The following is a 17,027-nucleotide window of genomic DNA, read 5'->3' as shown; positions in this document are numbered from 1 at the left end:
AGAACTGTAACCTTTAAACAACGTGTCCTTCCAACAGCGATTGTTGACCTTTTTAAATAATCACAATTCGGTCTCAACTGGAAATGAGAATTACCTCATGAGTCACCTCATTAAACACAATTTGTCTAATTGTGTTTAATGTGCACTTGTGCATTAGAATGAATCCAGCAGGAGCAGGTCATATTTCATTGTTGGCTGTGTGACCAGACAGATATTTTTGTCTAATTTTATTAGTAGCCAGCATTAGTCCTGGTTATGTCTGCCACAAATCCACACTCATAATCAGAAGACTGATCCAGTGCATCAACTCTACAACCCTAAAGACACATCACACTAGTTCACACACCTGGATTTGGGAGATATACACCATTTGTAGAGACTCACGGCTGACTGAAACGGCCATGACATCCCCTTCTGCAGCTGAGCTGCTACATTAGACGAAGTAAAGAGGCCAAATTCATTTGATGGTCATATCAGAGTCAGCTTCAATTGAGCAGCAAAAATCTGGCCTGCACTGAATTGGTCTTTGAAAAATGGTTTTCAGGCTTCTTTTAATCTTCCCACGGGTATAAAAAAAAAAAAAGCATTGAAAAAACATTGGTGGAGAAATGGCATGTCGGCTGCAGCCAATGTGCAGTGAGATCACTAATTAAACAGTGTTTACTCTGCCGGTCAGACTGCTGTGATCTCTGTCTACCCTGCAGGCTCGCTCTAGAAGGGGATCAATAACAGCAGTGATTGTATTGTGTTCAAGCACCGAGGCAGAGACGAGCCTCTTCTGAAACCAATTAGATGCTTTTTATTGACTCATGGAGCAAATGTCCTGATGAAACAAGCTCTTGCGCAGCCACGCTGCTCTCCCCGTCCCCGCCGGCCCTGACAGGTAGTGCTTGTTGAGACGAAAACAGCTCTACTCTGCTTCTGAGCAAAGCGTCTGGTGGATGTAGAGTCAGCTGTGACGGGGTCAGCCAACAGAGCTCCAAGTTAGTTTGTATTCGAGGCAACCGTGTCTCCAAAGCTTCGCTTTGTTTGAAACTGGTGTTCATGGAGCCGTCTAGAGAGGAACAAATATACTTTAAAGTTTTGGGTCGATGGAGGTGATTCGATGCGTAATATAAGTAAGAAAGCTGCACAGAGGTTAGAGAAACATCAGAACATCTTATAACTCGCCCCCTTTTTATATCCTCATTGTTATTTGCTGCCGTTAAATAAATGCAAAGTGGTTATGCGGGAATGAGGCAATGCCACCGAAGCCTGCAGACAAATTGGAAACTCGGTAATGGCCTCATGCATTAGAAGCTGAAGGATTGGGAATGGATTAATTGATTTTTCTCTTGTGCTGTGTTGGTGGTGATGTATTGCTGTCCATTTGGAAAACATTTGTGCACGGATTAGATTGCATACATGTTTGATTTTTTTATTGTCTTTGGACAATCTGTCACAGTTTCCTGTCAGGCTCTCCTTACAGGCTTGTGTGGTCTTATGACAGCCTGTTTAGGAGGACAAACTATGACTTTTAGTGCTGCTGGTTAGCTGTCCTTTACACGGTCAGAATGAGTGATCCGTGCCCCCGAGCCCCTGGCCTGGATTCAGAGTGCTTTTAAACCAGAGGGACCGCTGTGGCTGTTCTCTGGATCCGCCAGAGAGAGAGAGAAGCTGCATTTTAATGAGAGGGAAGGCAGAGATGGATAGGCCACACAAGCACAGACACAAACCCACCTAGCTTACACTACTCTATTGTATTATTTTCACCCATGTTGTGCTGATGTCAGCTTTCTCTCAACTAATGTATTCTCACTTTTAGACCTGAGTCTGTGGTGAGGAAAAAGCGGAACCACATTAGTTAGAATTTACCTGGCAGTTGTCACCACCAAGTCTCTCACGTCACACTGTTTGTGTTTTCAATGTCTTTGTGTGGGGGATAAACGGCTTATCAAGATGTAGCAGAGGTGAATGTAATATTTATGTGGCGGGAAATTAGAGTTTTATCAACTCAGCTGCCATTCAATGACCAGAATAATCCCTTTCAAACAGCTCTCACCTCATAAGGGTTCCCATCTGAAGACCATGCGCTCAGTAGGGTTTGTTTCAGGCAGCAAAATGTGGAATAGTTATTTTTATTTTCATTTTAACTTCCCGGAGCCCAAGGTGACTTCTTCAGATTGTTTGTTTTGCCTCACCAACAGTCCAAAACCAAAAGATGCTAACTAATGGATAAATCTGCGTCACACTTTCACACAGATCAGCTCAGATTTCTGAATTATTATTTTTTGATTAAATGATTAATATTAATGGTTCATCCTTTGAAATGACAAAAAAACAAACAAACAGAGCCCAATTTGATGTCTGTAAATTGTTTGTTTTGTCTGATCCAAACCCCCCAAAATATTTAATATCCACAGTTATTTAAGCTAAAGTTGTAAATGTATTGAGTTTTTTAGCTCGATAAATGCCTTAAACAATCGATCAATTATTAAAATTGTTGGTGATTGATTTTTTTGTGAATCAACTAGTTGATTGATGGACCAATCATTTCTGCACTAATGCACTAATTAATGCGCTAATAAAAACTGCCAAACCCACATAGCCTTATTTAATCTGGCTTTTTCACAACAAACATTTTGACAAGTCAGAATAATGTCTTCTGTGAAAAAGAAATACGTTCCAAAGCTTCTGTTTCCTCTGTTAAACTCTGTGACTGGCATCATAAACCTCATCTTAAATTTCAGCAAAGCTCAATAAACAGGAAACTTTGGGTGCAGCAAAGTGTAAAATATGCACGTGCAATGGTCAAAATACAATGAAAACACATTGCAAAAAATGGAATGATAAATAGCTGCATTAAAACAGGTCTTCTTAACCATAAACGGTGTGAGAAACAGCCTAGGAAATGGGAGGAAAGACAGTGGAGCCAGTCTGTTGCAGCTCTATTTCCCCCCACAGAGCCATTTATCAGTTAATCTCCAGTGGGACAGTAATGCAATGATCCATGCACTGTGAAAGCGCTATTATCCATCCAGCTCCCCAAATAGTTTCAATCCTCAGCCGGAGAGGCAGCGATCAGCATGTTGCTGCTCAGAGATACCGGGCTTTAAGTTGTCAGTTTAGCGCGAGGTATTAAAAAGCAGAAGAGATGCGTCATGATGTCCATGCTCAAATCTGAGCGCGAACCAATGTGGGTCACCAACACTTATGACCGACTTAACTTATTCAGAGAGTTCAGGTACCTTTCTTTCTTTCTTTCTTTCTTTCTTTCTTTCTTTCTTTCTTTCTTTCTTTCTTTCCCACCAACAGATACAGTGATGCAAACTCCTACTTACATATTACAAAGTTGTGCGAATGGGACGTCAGTGTAAGACTGTACATCAGTGCAATAATCAGCAAAATTGTGATTAACATTGTGATTCCACAGGCATCATTACACTGATTACTCTGCAGTTTTCACTGTTACAGACAGGCTTGCTCCTCCCCTCTCCTCATCCTTGTTTACATCTACAGCTTCTGCATGAGAAACAGGCTGTCAGGTTTAACCTACAGACAGTTCGTGTGTGTGTGTGTGTGTGTGTGTGTGTGTGTGTGTGTGTGTGTGTGTGTGTGTGTGCGTGTGCGTGTGCGCGTGCGCGTGCGTGTGTGTGTGTGTGTGTGGTGAGCACTGTAGGATTAACTTGAGATTCATATTGAAGTGTCAGCCACACGGGGCCTGAGCTGTCTCAATTTGTTCCTGAGGCAGCAGCTCCCATGTAGCATCACGATACTTTAACAGATGAGATTTAGTTGCTGCCCCCGTGTGTAGAAGTAACACAGTGAGGATTTACAGCTCACTGCCCTACAGTCGACAACATGCACTCTTCTTATTCACCGGTCATCTGAGGAGTACTGCTTTGTAATAACTCATTTATTTTGACTGTCAGATCTTTAGGTCAGCTAACAGGACCTCTCAATGACTTACATCCATTGTAGAAATAGAGACTTTCCTCTTGTCATGTCAACAGTATAGCCTGCAGCTACAGCCAGCACTGGGATCCGACGCCTCCATCTCGTATGGCTGACCACTCTGCAGATCTGACATTGATTTATCCCTCCTGTCTCCATTATCCATTACCTGCCACATAGTCTCAACGGTGCTGCTGTGTCTAACCAAAGATGGATCGGATCATCATTCATACGTCCCTCTCTGTCCCCTCCCCCACACACTTACATCTCACTTAAGGGTTTATCGACATGGCCCCCTTACTACAGTCAGTAGGATGGACCCCAGGAAGGAGTTTGAACATGTCACTCAGGAATAATTGACCTTTTTTTCTGCAACGGTTGCATTGCTGGTGATCAATACTTTGCCTGCAGCATAGGCTCCTGTTTTAAAAAGGTTTGTCCAGCTCAGATTAACATGTATTTTAGGTTTTCATAGATTGAACATAACATACATTAGAGATTTATTCATATGGCTTGATCGTGCAATACAGCCTGACTGTGATGCAGTTACATTTTACGTTGTGTTGCAGGCCGGCATCATCCTTCGACTGGAGCTCATTAAGGGATTTGTGCTCTCATGCACGTGCCTCTCTTTCTAAAGACTTTCACAGGCACCAGTATGCAAGTTAATTCACTTCTCCTTTTAACAAGGATGCTGTTTTTATGTATGTTGTTCTACAGGGGAGCAATGTCATGGAAGACCAGGACTTGAGAGAGATTGGGATCACAGACCCGAGCCACAGGAAGAAGATCCTGCATGCAGCGCGCTCGTTACCTAAGGTGACAAATCATTGATTAATACTGCAGCGCTTATCTCAGCAGAGCAAGACCTGATTAGATGTCATGTGTTGCCTGTGATGTTAGATCACAAGATGCTGATCTCCCTTAAATACCCAGGCAGTGGTGAGAAGTATCTAAGTACATTTACACTGCTACTGTACTTAAGCACAATTTAACCTTTTTGGCTTGGACCTCCTTGCAAATAACATTGTCTAGTTGGTGCCTTGTGTCACATTGCAGATGTATAATAGTTGTTGTCTAAACTGTCCAAATGGTTTAATGTAAATACCTGTTCCTGCTCTTTCAGGCCCAAACAAGTAAAATATACAATATTTCTAAAAAAAAAAAAAAAAAAAGGAAAGCATTAGAGGAAAGTCCAAAAAAGGAAAATAAATTTGTGTAGCAAAACTTTGTTTTTTCATCTTTTGCTTCATCTCATGATGATTAATTGAGGGCGTCTGACCTCTAGTTTGGGAGCAATTTGACTAAATTTTGAAAACTTGACTAATTTGAAACTACTCCCTCGAGCAGCTGCACCATAAAATGCTGTGTATGCTGTTTGTTACTCCAGTATTAAAAACTGAATAACTAGTTTAGTAATACATGATATCAGTCACAGGGAACCATTTTTCTGTGAGTAGTTTTATGCTTAAACCTTTAAGGATATTCACAGTTTTGTATTTTCACTGAAGTAGGATTTTGAATGTCAGATTTTTACTTGTAATGGAGTACTATTACATTGTGGTACTTTTACTCAAGTAAAACTAAAACTAACCCTAACCACCACTACAGTTGTGTAAATGTAATCTATAATCTGTTACCTCATTCAAATGACTTTTCTACACCACTTGCACAGGGTTATTGTAGCCAGATCCATAATAACAGGCAGGGAAATTGGTTAAAAATGCAGCACGTGCAGTGGCACAGCTCTTAGAGCATCAGTGAATCATTTCTTCTCTTACAGGTGAAAGCGCTGGGCTGTGACGGCAGCAGCTCCCTGTCCTCCTGGCTGGAGAATCTGGGACTGCATGAGTACTTACACAACTTCCTGGCCAGCGGCTACCGCACTCTGGACTGTGTCAAAAACCTGTGGGAACTGGAGATTGTCAACGTGAGTCTCAGTGACGTACAGGGACTATGAGGAGTATCAGAGGGTGAAATTAGTTTCACAACGTGTTAAAGAAAATTCAGGATAAGAGGCAAGTTTGACAGTTTACTTCAGCTGCACTTTGAGGAGCCAGGAGACTCAAACAGACTCATTCTAGAGGAGCACACGGGAAATAAGCCTGCAGGCTTTATTGTGTTTTCATCCTCTGATTTTTTTATGTATGTAATGACTACAGCACAGTGTTATGTATTTTTAATCATCAAATAAATACATTTATTTATTAACTCATCCAGTCATTCAAACTCTGAAGGGGAAAACACAAAACTTTGGTTTTGAATGTTAAGGGAATATTTTTCAGTGCTTCAGCTGGTTAAAGGTTCAAAGGTCAGAAAACAAACGAGTAATATTTAAGGTGCTGACACTTTAAGAAGAAATGAACACGTCAGTTTTGAAAGAGAGAACTGGAGACTTGCACATAATGATCTGATAATTATCTGTTAAAACAAAGACGCTTTAGTCATAGCTCTTCCAAAATGAGACACTTACAGTCTCATTTAAGGTTAAAAGCTTGGCTACTTATGGGGAAGTTGTTATGTCAGTGATTCTCTTGACATGCCTCCTCCTTTCTGGCACTCCTGCCTCCATGAGTGCCGCTACCCATTTTCATCTTTTTTTTTTTTCCAGGTGCTAAAGATCACCCTACTTGGTCACAGGAAACGCATCATTGCTTCCTTAGCAGAGAGACCCTATGAAGAGCCTCCCGTCAAACCTCCTCGTTTGTCTCAGATCAGGGTGAGAGCCCACACACTCATTCACTGTGTCACCAGCAGGTTTACAACACTCATCTACATTTTTCTTTTCATACACATTGAAATGACATGTGGTAAGAAGGGATTAAAAGGAGTTTGATGGTTTTCTATTCTGTCAGACTTGGCTCTATTAGTTTCAATCACTCTTTTTTTTTTTTTTTTTTTGAAGTCCACAAATTCTGCAAAGCATGGTTTTTGTGAAGGATGAAGTACAAACTTTCTCTCTCCAGTGCCAAGACCTGCCTGGATCCCAGACCTCGTCTCCCCTCAGTCAGATGGAGTCCTACACGGGACGCTCGATGGACCCGCTGCTGCCTGTTGGAGAACCAGGGAGGAAAAAAGTGCCAAATACCGACTATGATGTCACCCAAAGATACCGCAGTGAACGACACAGAACTCATGTATGTTTCGGTTTATCTTTATCCCTCACTTCAGCAGTACGTCATGTCAGAGGATCTCTATGTGATGTAGTGATTGTATTGCGCACCTGCAAGACATCGTTGATAATAATAACAATAATACTTTGAATAACCATTCCAGGAACGGTATGAAGAACGGCATCGAGAGCCTCGCCTGACCTTGCGGCCGCCCAGTCTGGCAGCACCGTACACCCCGGTCCAGAACTGGCATCACCAACCTGAGAAACTCATCTTTGAATCCTGTGCTTACGAAGCCAATGTACATTTACGATTTTCTCCTTCCTGAATGATGCTGTTTTCATTGAACATTTACAGCAACACTGACATTTTCCTGTTTCCTTTTCCTATTTAGTACCTCGGTTCCATGCTTATTAAAGATCTGCGGGGTACTGAGTCCACACAGGATGCTTGTGCCAAAATGCGGGTATGCTACGAGAGTTTCTTCTCCAGTCTCGGTGAAAAAAACATGACCTTATGCATATGAATGAACGATAAATCACCCTGATGTTCTTTCTCCCTGTGCTGTTCTTTTCTTCTCCAGAGGTCGACAGAACAAATGAGAAAAGTCCCGACCATCGTCCTCTCCATCACCTACAAGGGTGTGAAGTTTATCGACGCAGCCAATAAGGTTTGCTACTACATCCACATACATGGCCCTGCTTGGTTTAACCTTGCACATCTTTAGTTTCATGTTATACACAATCTTGAACACGGTGCAAGTAACAGCTGATTGTTTGCGAAAGTGTTACAGTCAGGCATCATACTTTTTTTGGATGCATGATAACATCAGGCAAAAGGACTGCTAATGAAAACGAGCCTTTTGGCTAACCCGGGTACATGTACATTTATTTGACTGTTGATTAATGAACATTGTCCCTCTTCAAAAGAAATGAAAATGCTCTCTGTGATTGTAAATGTCAGACTCGTCTATGTTTGTAGTTCTCAACAGGAACCGAGTCTGCTCATATTGTTATTCATTTGACATTAATAAAAAAAAAAAAAGAGGTTGCCTTGGAAGCTCAGCCTGCTTTTCCTTTACACAGCTGCACTGTGAAACCAGATTCATGCCTCGATGTCTCCTCTTCACTGGCCGTCTCCTGTCAACTCATATTTCCATGATGCATCGTCACTTACAGTTGTCTGTGTGACAAAGTTTGATAATCTTTTTGTGTTGTGATGAAGCGGTCATTTTCTGCGGTCTGTATGGTCCCGTTACAGAACATCATCGCAGAGCATGAGATCCGGAATATCTCCTGTGCAGCCCAGGACCCCGAGGACTTGTGTACGTTTGCCTACATCACCAAGGACCTGCAGACCAGCCACCACTACTGCCATGTGTTCAGCACAGTAGACGTGGTAAGGATACCCTCGCTGTCACCCTCATTTTAGCACAGACGAGGTGACCGCACTGAAAGGAGAACTTTTAGCGAGTGTTGAAAACTTTCCTCACCGGGACATTTGAATTCCGCCGGCATCATCTCCTGTACTTACACTGAGCAGATGTGACGGGCTGCACAGTCAACACTGTTATCTCCAGACTGCCCTATCTCTTCAAGGTGTCACGCTTCAGTTGGGGTTGATTGCCTCCACGTAGACACAGTGCGACTCTGGCCATGATAACTAGACCTCACTTATCTCCTGTGCCCCCCCCCAGAGATCTGATGATTACCCTGCTAATCTTCTTCATAATGCAGCCGGGGTCATTCCAGACAGCGCTCAGCATAACAACAGTTTCCTCTGGGTTACTGTAGATCTCTGTGAATTCCTCCGTGGGGGCTGAAACAAAGCAGATAACCATCAAAGGCCCGCAATCAGTTATTTTAAACTGTATTGAACGTACTGCTGCTACGAGCAACCACCAGACGCAATCCTCACCTCACAAAGAGCTGATGTCGTCTGCCTGACACATCAGGGCAGATGACGTATTCGTGTCAGGACAGATTCCTGATCGAAGGATATGCAGATGAATTCGGAGCTCTGTGTTCTGTGTCTGTAGAAATAATGCTTTTTAACTTCCCAAGCCATGTAGTGTGAAGCTTGAGTCCTCTGTCTGTAGTCTGAGGTGCTTGTTCATATTTGGAAGCTGTCGGGAACTAACAAAAGAATGCAGCAGCAGATTTAATACTAAGCTACAGAGGATGAATCCGGTTCAGGTACTGAGGGGAACAATACTCCGCTGAGATTACTGCCACCTCTCTGTGTTACGCAATTCTGTTTTGAAGAAGTTTTAGTGAAAAGAAACTTTTCTCTGATAATTTTTTTTTTTTTTTTTTTTTTTTATTATTATTTTTTTGCTGTCTCACTACAAACTGAGTGGAGACACAAAACAAAACAATTTTCAAGATCTGCCTGCTCTTCCTCTCCTTCACTTTCTGTGTAGAACTTGACCTATGAGATTATACTGACCCTGGGCCAGGCGTTTGAGGTAGCCTATCAGCTGGCTCTGCAGGCCCAAAGAACCAAACAGCACCAGAACCTCCCAGCGGGACACGGTTCAGAGGTCATCGAGGGCAAGTCCGGCCGACCCGTACCCAAACCACGAGGCAGCGTGCGGAAGTCAGCGGTGAGTTGGACATCAGACGTACTGTAGCACAACACACCATATAGATACACTACACAGCAGGGAGCTGGTTACAGTCATTCGCCTGCTGATTCGACAGTTGGAACTGCAGCAGTGGACGTGACACACAGCTCATGGAGGCAATAACAGTACTTTAAAACTCATAGAGAATCTGAGTCTGAATTTGGATGCAAATTGCAGCAATGAGATGCTGAGTCATAACTGTGAACACACAGACATGATGCACATATTTTTTAGAGTCAATGGGATGTACAATTTAAAACCAAGTAATCCAGTGATTGTTTTTTGTAAATCTATGGGTACATAGTACAGTGTACAGATGGCTAATAGCTAAGTCAGCATACTGTTAATCATGTCAGTTTACAAAAATGTAAACAAATATAGGCTAAACTAAGCTAAACTGTACTGAACACCTAACTAAGGGGAGGGGGGGGGGGGGGCATTTGCAGGATCCACCATTTGTTAAAAAAAAAAAAAAAAGACATCTGCTTTAATAAAGTGTCTACAGTCATAAAGCTGAAGCAAGGAGAGTTCTGAACTCCTGCAGCACTTGTAATGTAACAACTTTATTGTGAGACCAGTGTGTTTTTCCGGCTTTGTCAGGGACCGTGATGAAGGCCACAAGCCGGAAGCGGATGCTCTCACTATAAAGTTGTTCATTATGCTTTGACCTTTTTAGACTTTTTTTTCCCTTCTGCGTGCACCTTGGAAGTACTGAAGGTGAAGCTGTGCCAGGAAAACTTAAACGTACCACGTATCACAGCGTCAAACGTGTAATAATTATGTTTTCATTAAAACATGTGTCTAACTTTTTGAGATCAAACCTTCAAAAGATATTAAACAAGTCTTCGAACATTTGTATCAGTCCGCAGCTTTTCACATCATTATGATTACACTGCTGATGTTCGTCTGGCCATTAGCATTAAAACATTAAGAGGCGAGCGCGTGCTGAATATAAATGAGATAACTACACCTCAGGGACCAGTCGCACATGTCCGTCTGCAGCTTAATGAACTCAGCAGAATCTTACGAGAAAATTTGCTGTCGCTCTTCCAGTGTCTGCCTTTTTTTTCCCCCCACCTTTGTATTTTGATATGTAAATTTTTCAAACTTTATTTAATCAGTAGTAGTTTTGCTGAGCACAAATGACACTTCTCCCCGCTCCACACTGTCACAGTTACACACAACCACGCCTTTAAGATGCCCCACTACAACCAGAGTCTAATCTGTGTTGGCTACAACAGATCCGACTCCTCCTGTCTCATGCTGCTCAAATCTGTGTCGATTTCTCTCCCTTTAATTCCCTCTCTACCCCGCCTCCTGTCTGTTTCGTTTGTGCTCCTTCTTCTTCTGTCTCTCCCTCTCTCCTCCTGGCGGGCGTTTATCTCTCCCAGGACTCTCCTCCTCTCGACAGTCGTTGCTGTTACTGTTACACCTGCACCACCCACCGTCCCTCCTTCCTACCGCTGCACTCTGCCAGCCCTGCTGCCCAGGTGCTGCCTTCTCATCCTGTCACATCTCCATCCTCTCACACTTGGATTCCTATTTGTTTCCCCTCTCACTGCCCTGAAAACCCAATAATCCTCTGTGTGTGTCTTTTAACCCACTTTTCCTGTGTGAATTTATTTTGCTGGTAATGTATGTTTTTACTGCTGTGTGAAAATATATCCACAAGCTGCACTGTTTGTACTGATGAATGCTTTGGATGTTACTTTGACTTGGGGGCCCTCTAATGACAGTTTGGTGGTAAGACAATAATGCACAGAGTGGCTGGTTTTTGGTAGTGGAACCAAAGGGAGTAATACAACGTCATAAAAATATCATTGCAGTTTGTTTCAGTACACGTAAAGGCACATGTATAAAATCTATTCTAAAAGGTTTAAAGTAAGTTCTTTAAAATACACTATACACTACTATACACAATAGTTAATCAAGCTTGGAAGCTTGTTCTTCACCTTGAAAACATCAGTTGACAAATGGTACTTGATACTAAATGAACCTTGTGGTTAGATTGCTTCGACAAGGACAACAATTTGAACATCTACAATTCTATAAGAACTGAGCTGCTATCAGCTGATGAGGACCATGTGATAATGGCTGAAAGCTCCAGAACAAGTTATTAAATGGAAGTTGGGTTGTGGATGTGGCTGTGATGACTTCAAAGGACAAAGAATCCGATTTCAAACTAAATTTTGTGTGAAAATATTTCAAATGACAAAATACATTTAATTAACAAATTAAACCTAATTTATAATAATAAACGTGATTTGAAATGTAGTGAAGTGTGCAAAGAACAAAGAAAACATACCACAGTGTAGTTGCAGCTGTAAGTGTTTATTAATGTACGTATGTGTCAACAATTATAACTTCTCCTGTGAAGACATATTTTATATTATTAAAAATGTGTTTTATTATTTAAAAAAAAAAAACACTTACATCTGCTTATAACTACATTATATTGTGTTTTTGACAATTTCCTAAATTTTTTATAGATTACTGATAAATGCTGTTTGTACTTACAGGGAGACATTGTGGACCAGGAGGGGGATGCTCAGTCCCAGAGCAGTGCCACGTGGCTCATGGACCCCAAGGAATCCAAGCGCACCATCAGCACTAAGTATGAGACCACCATATTCTGAGCGGACCCCCCTCTTCCTCCTGACCTCTCAACCTGGGCCTGGTCTCACCCCCTTCCTTCCCCTCCCTCTGTGTGCCTTTCACTGTGATTCTGCCTCTCTTTCTCTCTCTGGGCTGGACCCCCGCCCTCCCCCGTCTCCCTTCAGCCGTCACTTGTGTCCTGCTTTTAGAACAACACCACAACAACACGCCGCTAGTGCAACCCTTCCACTTTATCGCCTCCTCTTCCTCTTGCTGGTATCGCTCACACAACCAGCCCCGCCACTCACCTTCACTGTTACACTCCTTTCTGTTTACCTTGTTTGCTTCCTGAACTCTGTGCCCAGTGCTTCCATTTTTCTTTCCCCCAGTCAACATCCTAGTATTTACTGTTGGTGATAAGCTCTTTTTTTTTTTTTTTTTCCTGGTGCTTTTCTCGCTCTATTAGGCGATGGCCGCTCTGAGGCTTTTCACTCTGATCTTTCAACTCCTGACTCCTCCGAGTGCTGAGAAAATCTGATTTACCACAGCCAAGAGTGACCCACTGCACACGTCCTTGTCCCTGGATGGACATGTTTCCTGAGGAAACTGAGAAACTGGTTCTGTAATTCTATGCATCAGTTGGACTTTAGCAGACTGTTTCTGTTCAGCGGGATGCAGGTTGTGGTGTTACAGAGGTTGCACAGGATTAACTGGGGTGGGGGGGGGGCTTTTCACCTGTCAGCGTCTGCTCGAAGCCAAAGGAGGCTAAGATCCTAGCACTGTGATGAGGTTCTTTTGGAGCTAATGAAGTAAGCATTTTGGGGGATTTTCTTGTGGGGAAAATGGGAATCAAAATAGGGCACGGAGGCTGAAGTGGACCTGCATGTTAGTGGTCCTTGTTGCTCCAGAAAATAGACAGTCTGAACTGTCATAAGACTGGCATGCCCTCCTTTGTCTGTCAATCAGAGCACCAGGATTTAAACCTGATGCTTCTTCTGGAGTGAACTTACTATAACTAAGCACTTTTACCAAATCCCTGAGTGTGTAAGAATAAGTGCATCTTCCCCTGTCTTGTCTTTTTTTTTCTTCTTTTCACGATAAATGCCTTCTCTGTTCATCCTGTCAGCATGGCCTTTTGTTTTGCCAATCACATCATGTTAATATTTCACTGCTGCCGGAGAAAAGAGTTAATCATTGTAAAGGGGGATGGTAATCCGTCACCATCGTGCTGTTTGTGTCCATTCGTTCAAAGTTATTTTTACTTTATTTTAACTTCCCTGCTTTGTGTGCGTGTGTCTGTGTCCCTTCCCTATAGCTGAACACTGTGGCCACTCCCAGCCAGTAAGAAACGACAGGAATGAGCCCTGTTGCATGGTGGGTAGGATGTTTTTTTTTTTTTTTTTTATTGGAAAGGTGACCCACTTCCCATGCAGCAGATCGCATCACCAGTTGGATCGTGCTCGCAGCCACAGTAACACACAGGCCCGGAGACAAACAGACGTAAAACTTTCATCACTGCACGCTCCATCGGTTCATCTGACCTCACCGACTTCATCAGACACGCACAAACACACACACACACACAAACCTCTGTTTAGCTTCCTGTCCATCAGAAAATGATGCTTGTCCCAGCCAGATGTTTTTGTTATGCTCTGTGCATTTCCTGGGGAATGAATCGTTGGCTCCTCTCGGCTGTCAGTCTTACAGGCCTCCCTCACAGGGAGCTCGTGTTTACTCTTTCAGGAGATGTACCAGCAGGTTTCAATGCAGAACTTGTAATTAAAGTGGAAGTGGCTGAGATGAGGAACGTAATAATTTTTTTTTTTTTATGATACAAAGGTACAAACTGTCAGTAAGAGACCTCACACTGTAGGTACACACTCCTTCCTGGATTATTTGTCCTGTATCCAAACATTGTAGCGTCTCTTGATGACCGTCAGCCTCTCATCCACAGTACACATGCATAGCTGTGATAAATGATGTCATCTTGCACAGGAGGAACTCTCTAACCAAACTCAAAGGGCAGAGGAACTGACACTACAAAGACTGTTTTATAGTGGTGTTAACAGGGGGTGGCTTTTATTTGATTTGAAAGTTTTCTCTCTCTTTTTTTTTTTTTGGTATGTTTTAAATGTTTTTTAGGGCAATGACGTGTCCTAAAGCAGGAACTGGATCAGGTGTGGTTCACTGCAGCTCTGTCTCCTTCCCTGCCTCTTTGTTCAGTTAATCTAGACAAGATTATTCACCAAACCTGCCATGCAGGCTGGTCCGTCTTTAGATTTTAGCTGCAGAGCAGAACAATAGGGCGCAGCATGTTTCTCCTAGCTAACTCCCAGTATGTTGACTGTTAATGGTACTTTTTGGTCAGCTGATGTGTATATGGGTACGTAGTTAGGTCGTTTTGATTTAACTGTTGTTTATGTGGTACGTTGTCAGGCCAGTACGATAACTCTATGGTACACTGTCTTCAGCTCGCTGGTGTCGGCACCTTCAGCCATCAGCCTGGTCCCGTTCTGCTTTTGCACATTGCTGAGGATCATGAGAGATATTCTGGGACTAATCTGATGACAACAATGATGAGAATGATATTGTACATGAATCTAGCGGTCTGTATTTTGATACTTGAATGATTTTTGCTTTTATAGATATCTATATATATATATATATATCTATATATATATATATATATGTATATGTATGTATGTACGTATAATTTTTGACATTTGTCAAAAGAGAGAAAAGGACTATGTCTTATAAAGTTAAACATATCGTGAATAAATACCCTGTGATTTAAAAAAAATAAAAAAAAAATAAAAAAAATAAAGGCTGAGAAAACAATGACTCAGAAGAGGGACCTCACTTCAGAAAAAAAGATTGTAAATAATCTTGGGCTTCCAGTCTTTTTTATGATTATTTTTCATAATTGTACAACTAATAAATGGCGCAATTAGAAATGCTGTCCCTGTTGCCTCTTTATTTGTGTGTTCACTCATCTTGTCTCATGTCACCATTGAACTTTTGGCTTTTCATCCCATCTCCACCAGAATTGCCTGTCACATATTGACAACCTATGGTTCTCCTGCAGGTATCGCAGCTGAAGCGACACTGTGTTTTGATGCCTTCAGAGTTGCTCCATTTGTCAGAGGGCAGTCAAGGTCAATGGTTGTGCCAGGATGAAATGTTTGGTCTCCGCCCTTCACGTCTATTTCATAAACATTTCCCCCGCTGAAGGATGGACAGCTCCCTCTCAGAGCCAGTGCAGGTGTAATGTAGCACAGGAGATAAGAGCACAGAGGTGCAGGCACACAAGCTGACAGTGAAATATCATCATAGCTTCCCTTGTCAGTCCAAACGACAAGCCACTGCAGTAGGCACAGGCTGCAGTGACAGCAGCATTTTAACACAGCAAACCTGTTTCTACATTATATTTCTTTTGCATTAAAAGATACATTCCAGCACAGCATGATGAACACTATCTTACAGTTCAGGGTTTCATCTCGCCCTCTCAAACCCGGTCACCTAAATGTATCGCTGCGAAGACCTTTTAATACTGTTGTGACATTACAAACTGAAGTTTCAGACAAAACTTTGTGTTGAAACAAACTGTTTTTTTTGTGCTTGTTAATTGTATCAGCTGAGATTAATTAAAATATTAAGCATTTTTCAAATCGCCTCGGCTCCAGATTGTGCACTGACATTAATTTTCATCTCAACTATAATTTAAATGGCAACTTCTATGAAATATGTCAGTGATAACAACTCATCTATTCGCAAAACAATTCTGAAGTTTGTGAATGTATAGATAGATGGTAAAAGCCCATTTATTTTGTATCAACAATCACATATTTGCCTGCTGTTGTCTAGAGAGCATCAAAAATCTAAAATAGTTCATTGCTTGAGGTTGTGAATTACAAATGACACTGCTCAAATAAGATATTTGTATTAGCTTGACTGTTGCGATGAAATTACATGTGAATCCTGCAAAACTATGGCTGCATCACACCTTTGATACAATGACGTGACTGCTGCTGGAGTGGAAATACTTACTTTAAATACTTACTGAAATGTGAATCACTGGCCAACATGAAGAAAAAAAAACACTTTAACAGAACGACAGATCAGATGATTGTTTCTGTGTAAGATGTAAATAGGAATCTACACATCAGCTCATTTTCATAGATATGCAACAGACGTCACAGATGTATGCTGCTGTTCCTGGAAAACAAATCGCCATGTTGCCTACAGATTGTGAGATTGATATCTGCAGACAAACCTGCTTTGTTCATAAACTAAACCATGCACTACAGGTTCACAGCATCCAGCCTGTAGACCATGGAAATAATTAGTAAAACAAGCCATGTCGCATTTCTTTTTAGACTACACAAGAATAAGCAGAACACAGTTTTGTGGTACCACACTCTAATCAGACAATCTGTAATGATTTATAGATTGTAATCTAGATATAAACAATTAGCAAGATTAAATTTTTGTGAAAAATCTCTTTTGCTGGTGCTTATCTCCTATTTGGTAGTAATGCAGATAAAACTATAATCCATTAATAAACATTTATGGGTTTTTTAGTTTCTAATAAGCGTGTGCAGCTTAAACAGGACGTTCTGCGCATGAAAAGTAAGAAGGTAAACTCTGTGCAAAGACAGCAGCATGCTAACCAGTGCTCTTACTCTGCTCGCAAAGTCACTGAAGCCTTTACACCACAGAGAAACAGAAGTGCTTGGATGGCACTAATTTCACTAAGTCCC

General features: G+C 41.9%; 1 protein-coding gene across 14 annotated transcripts in view; it reads left to right on the top strand.

Moving 5' to 3' along the window:
* Positions 1 to 15,226, top strand: part of LOC130174697 (ankyrin repeat and SAM domain-containing protein 1A-like) — a 61,816-nt gene extending 46,590 nt beyond the window's left edge. For 6 of the 14 annotated variants that reach the window (XM_056384813.1, XM_056384808.1, XM_056384812.1 and 3 more), the window contains 10 exons: positions 4,654 to 4,752; positions 5,717 to 5,863; positions 6,545 to 6,652; positions 6,900 to 7,070; positions 7,210 to 7,347; positions 7,441 to 7,512; positions 7,630 to 7,716; positions 8,307 to 8,444; positions 9,469 to 9,651; positions 11,064 to 12,179. In XM_056384813.1, coding sequence (XP_056240788.1) covers positions 4,654 to 4,752; positions 5,717 to 5,863; positions 6,545 to 6,652; positions 6,900 to 7,070; positions 7,210 to 7,347; positions 7,441 to 7,512; positions 7,630 to 7,716; positions 8,307 to 8,444; positions 9,469 to 9,651; positions 11,064 to 11,306 — 1,386 coding nt within the window. In that variant the 3' untranslated portion in view covers positions 11,307 to 12,179. The other 8 variants (XM_056384814.1, XM_056384817.1, XM_056384822.1 and 5 more) reach the window with 6 other exon arrangements.
* The last annotated feature ends 1,801 nt before the right edge of the window (positions 15,227 to 17,027 follow it).

Source organism: Seriola aureovittata, chromosome 9 (assembly GCF_021018895.1).
Source record: "Seriola aureovittata isolate HTS-2021-v1 ecotype China chromosome 9, ASM2101889v1, whole genome shotgun sequence".
In the NCBI taxonomy this organism is placed as follows: domain Eukaryota; kingdom Metazoa; phylum Chordata; class Actinopteri; order Carangiformes; family Carangidae; genus Seriola; species Seriola aureovittata.
Note: the sequence above shows the minus strand (reverse complement) of the source record. Positions and strands in the feature narration are given on the sequence as shown.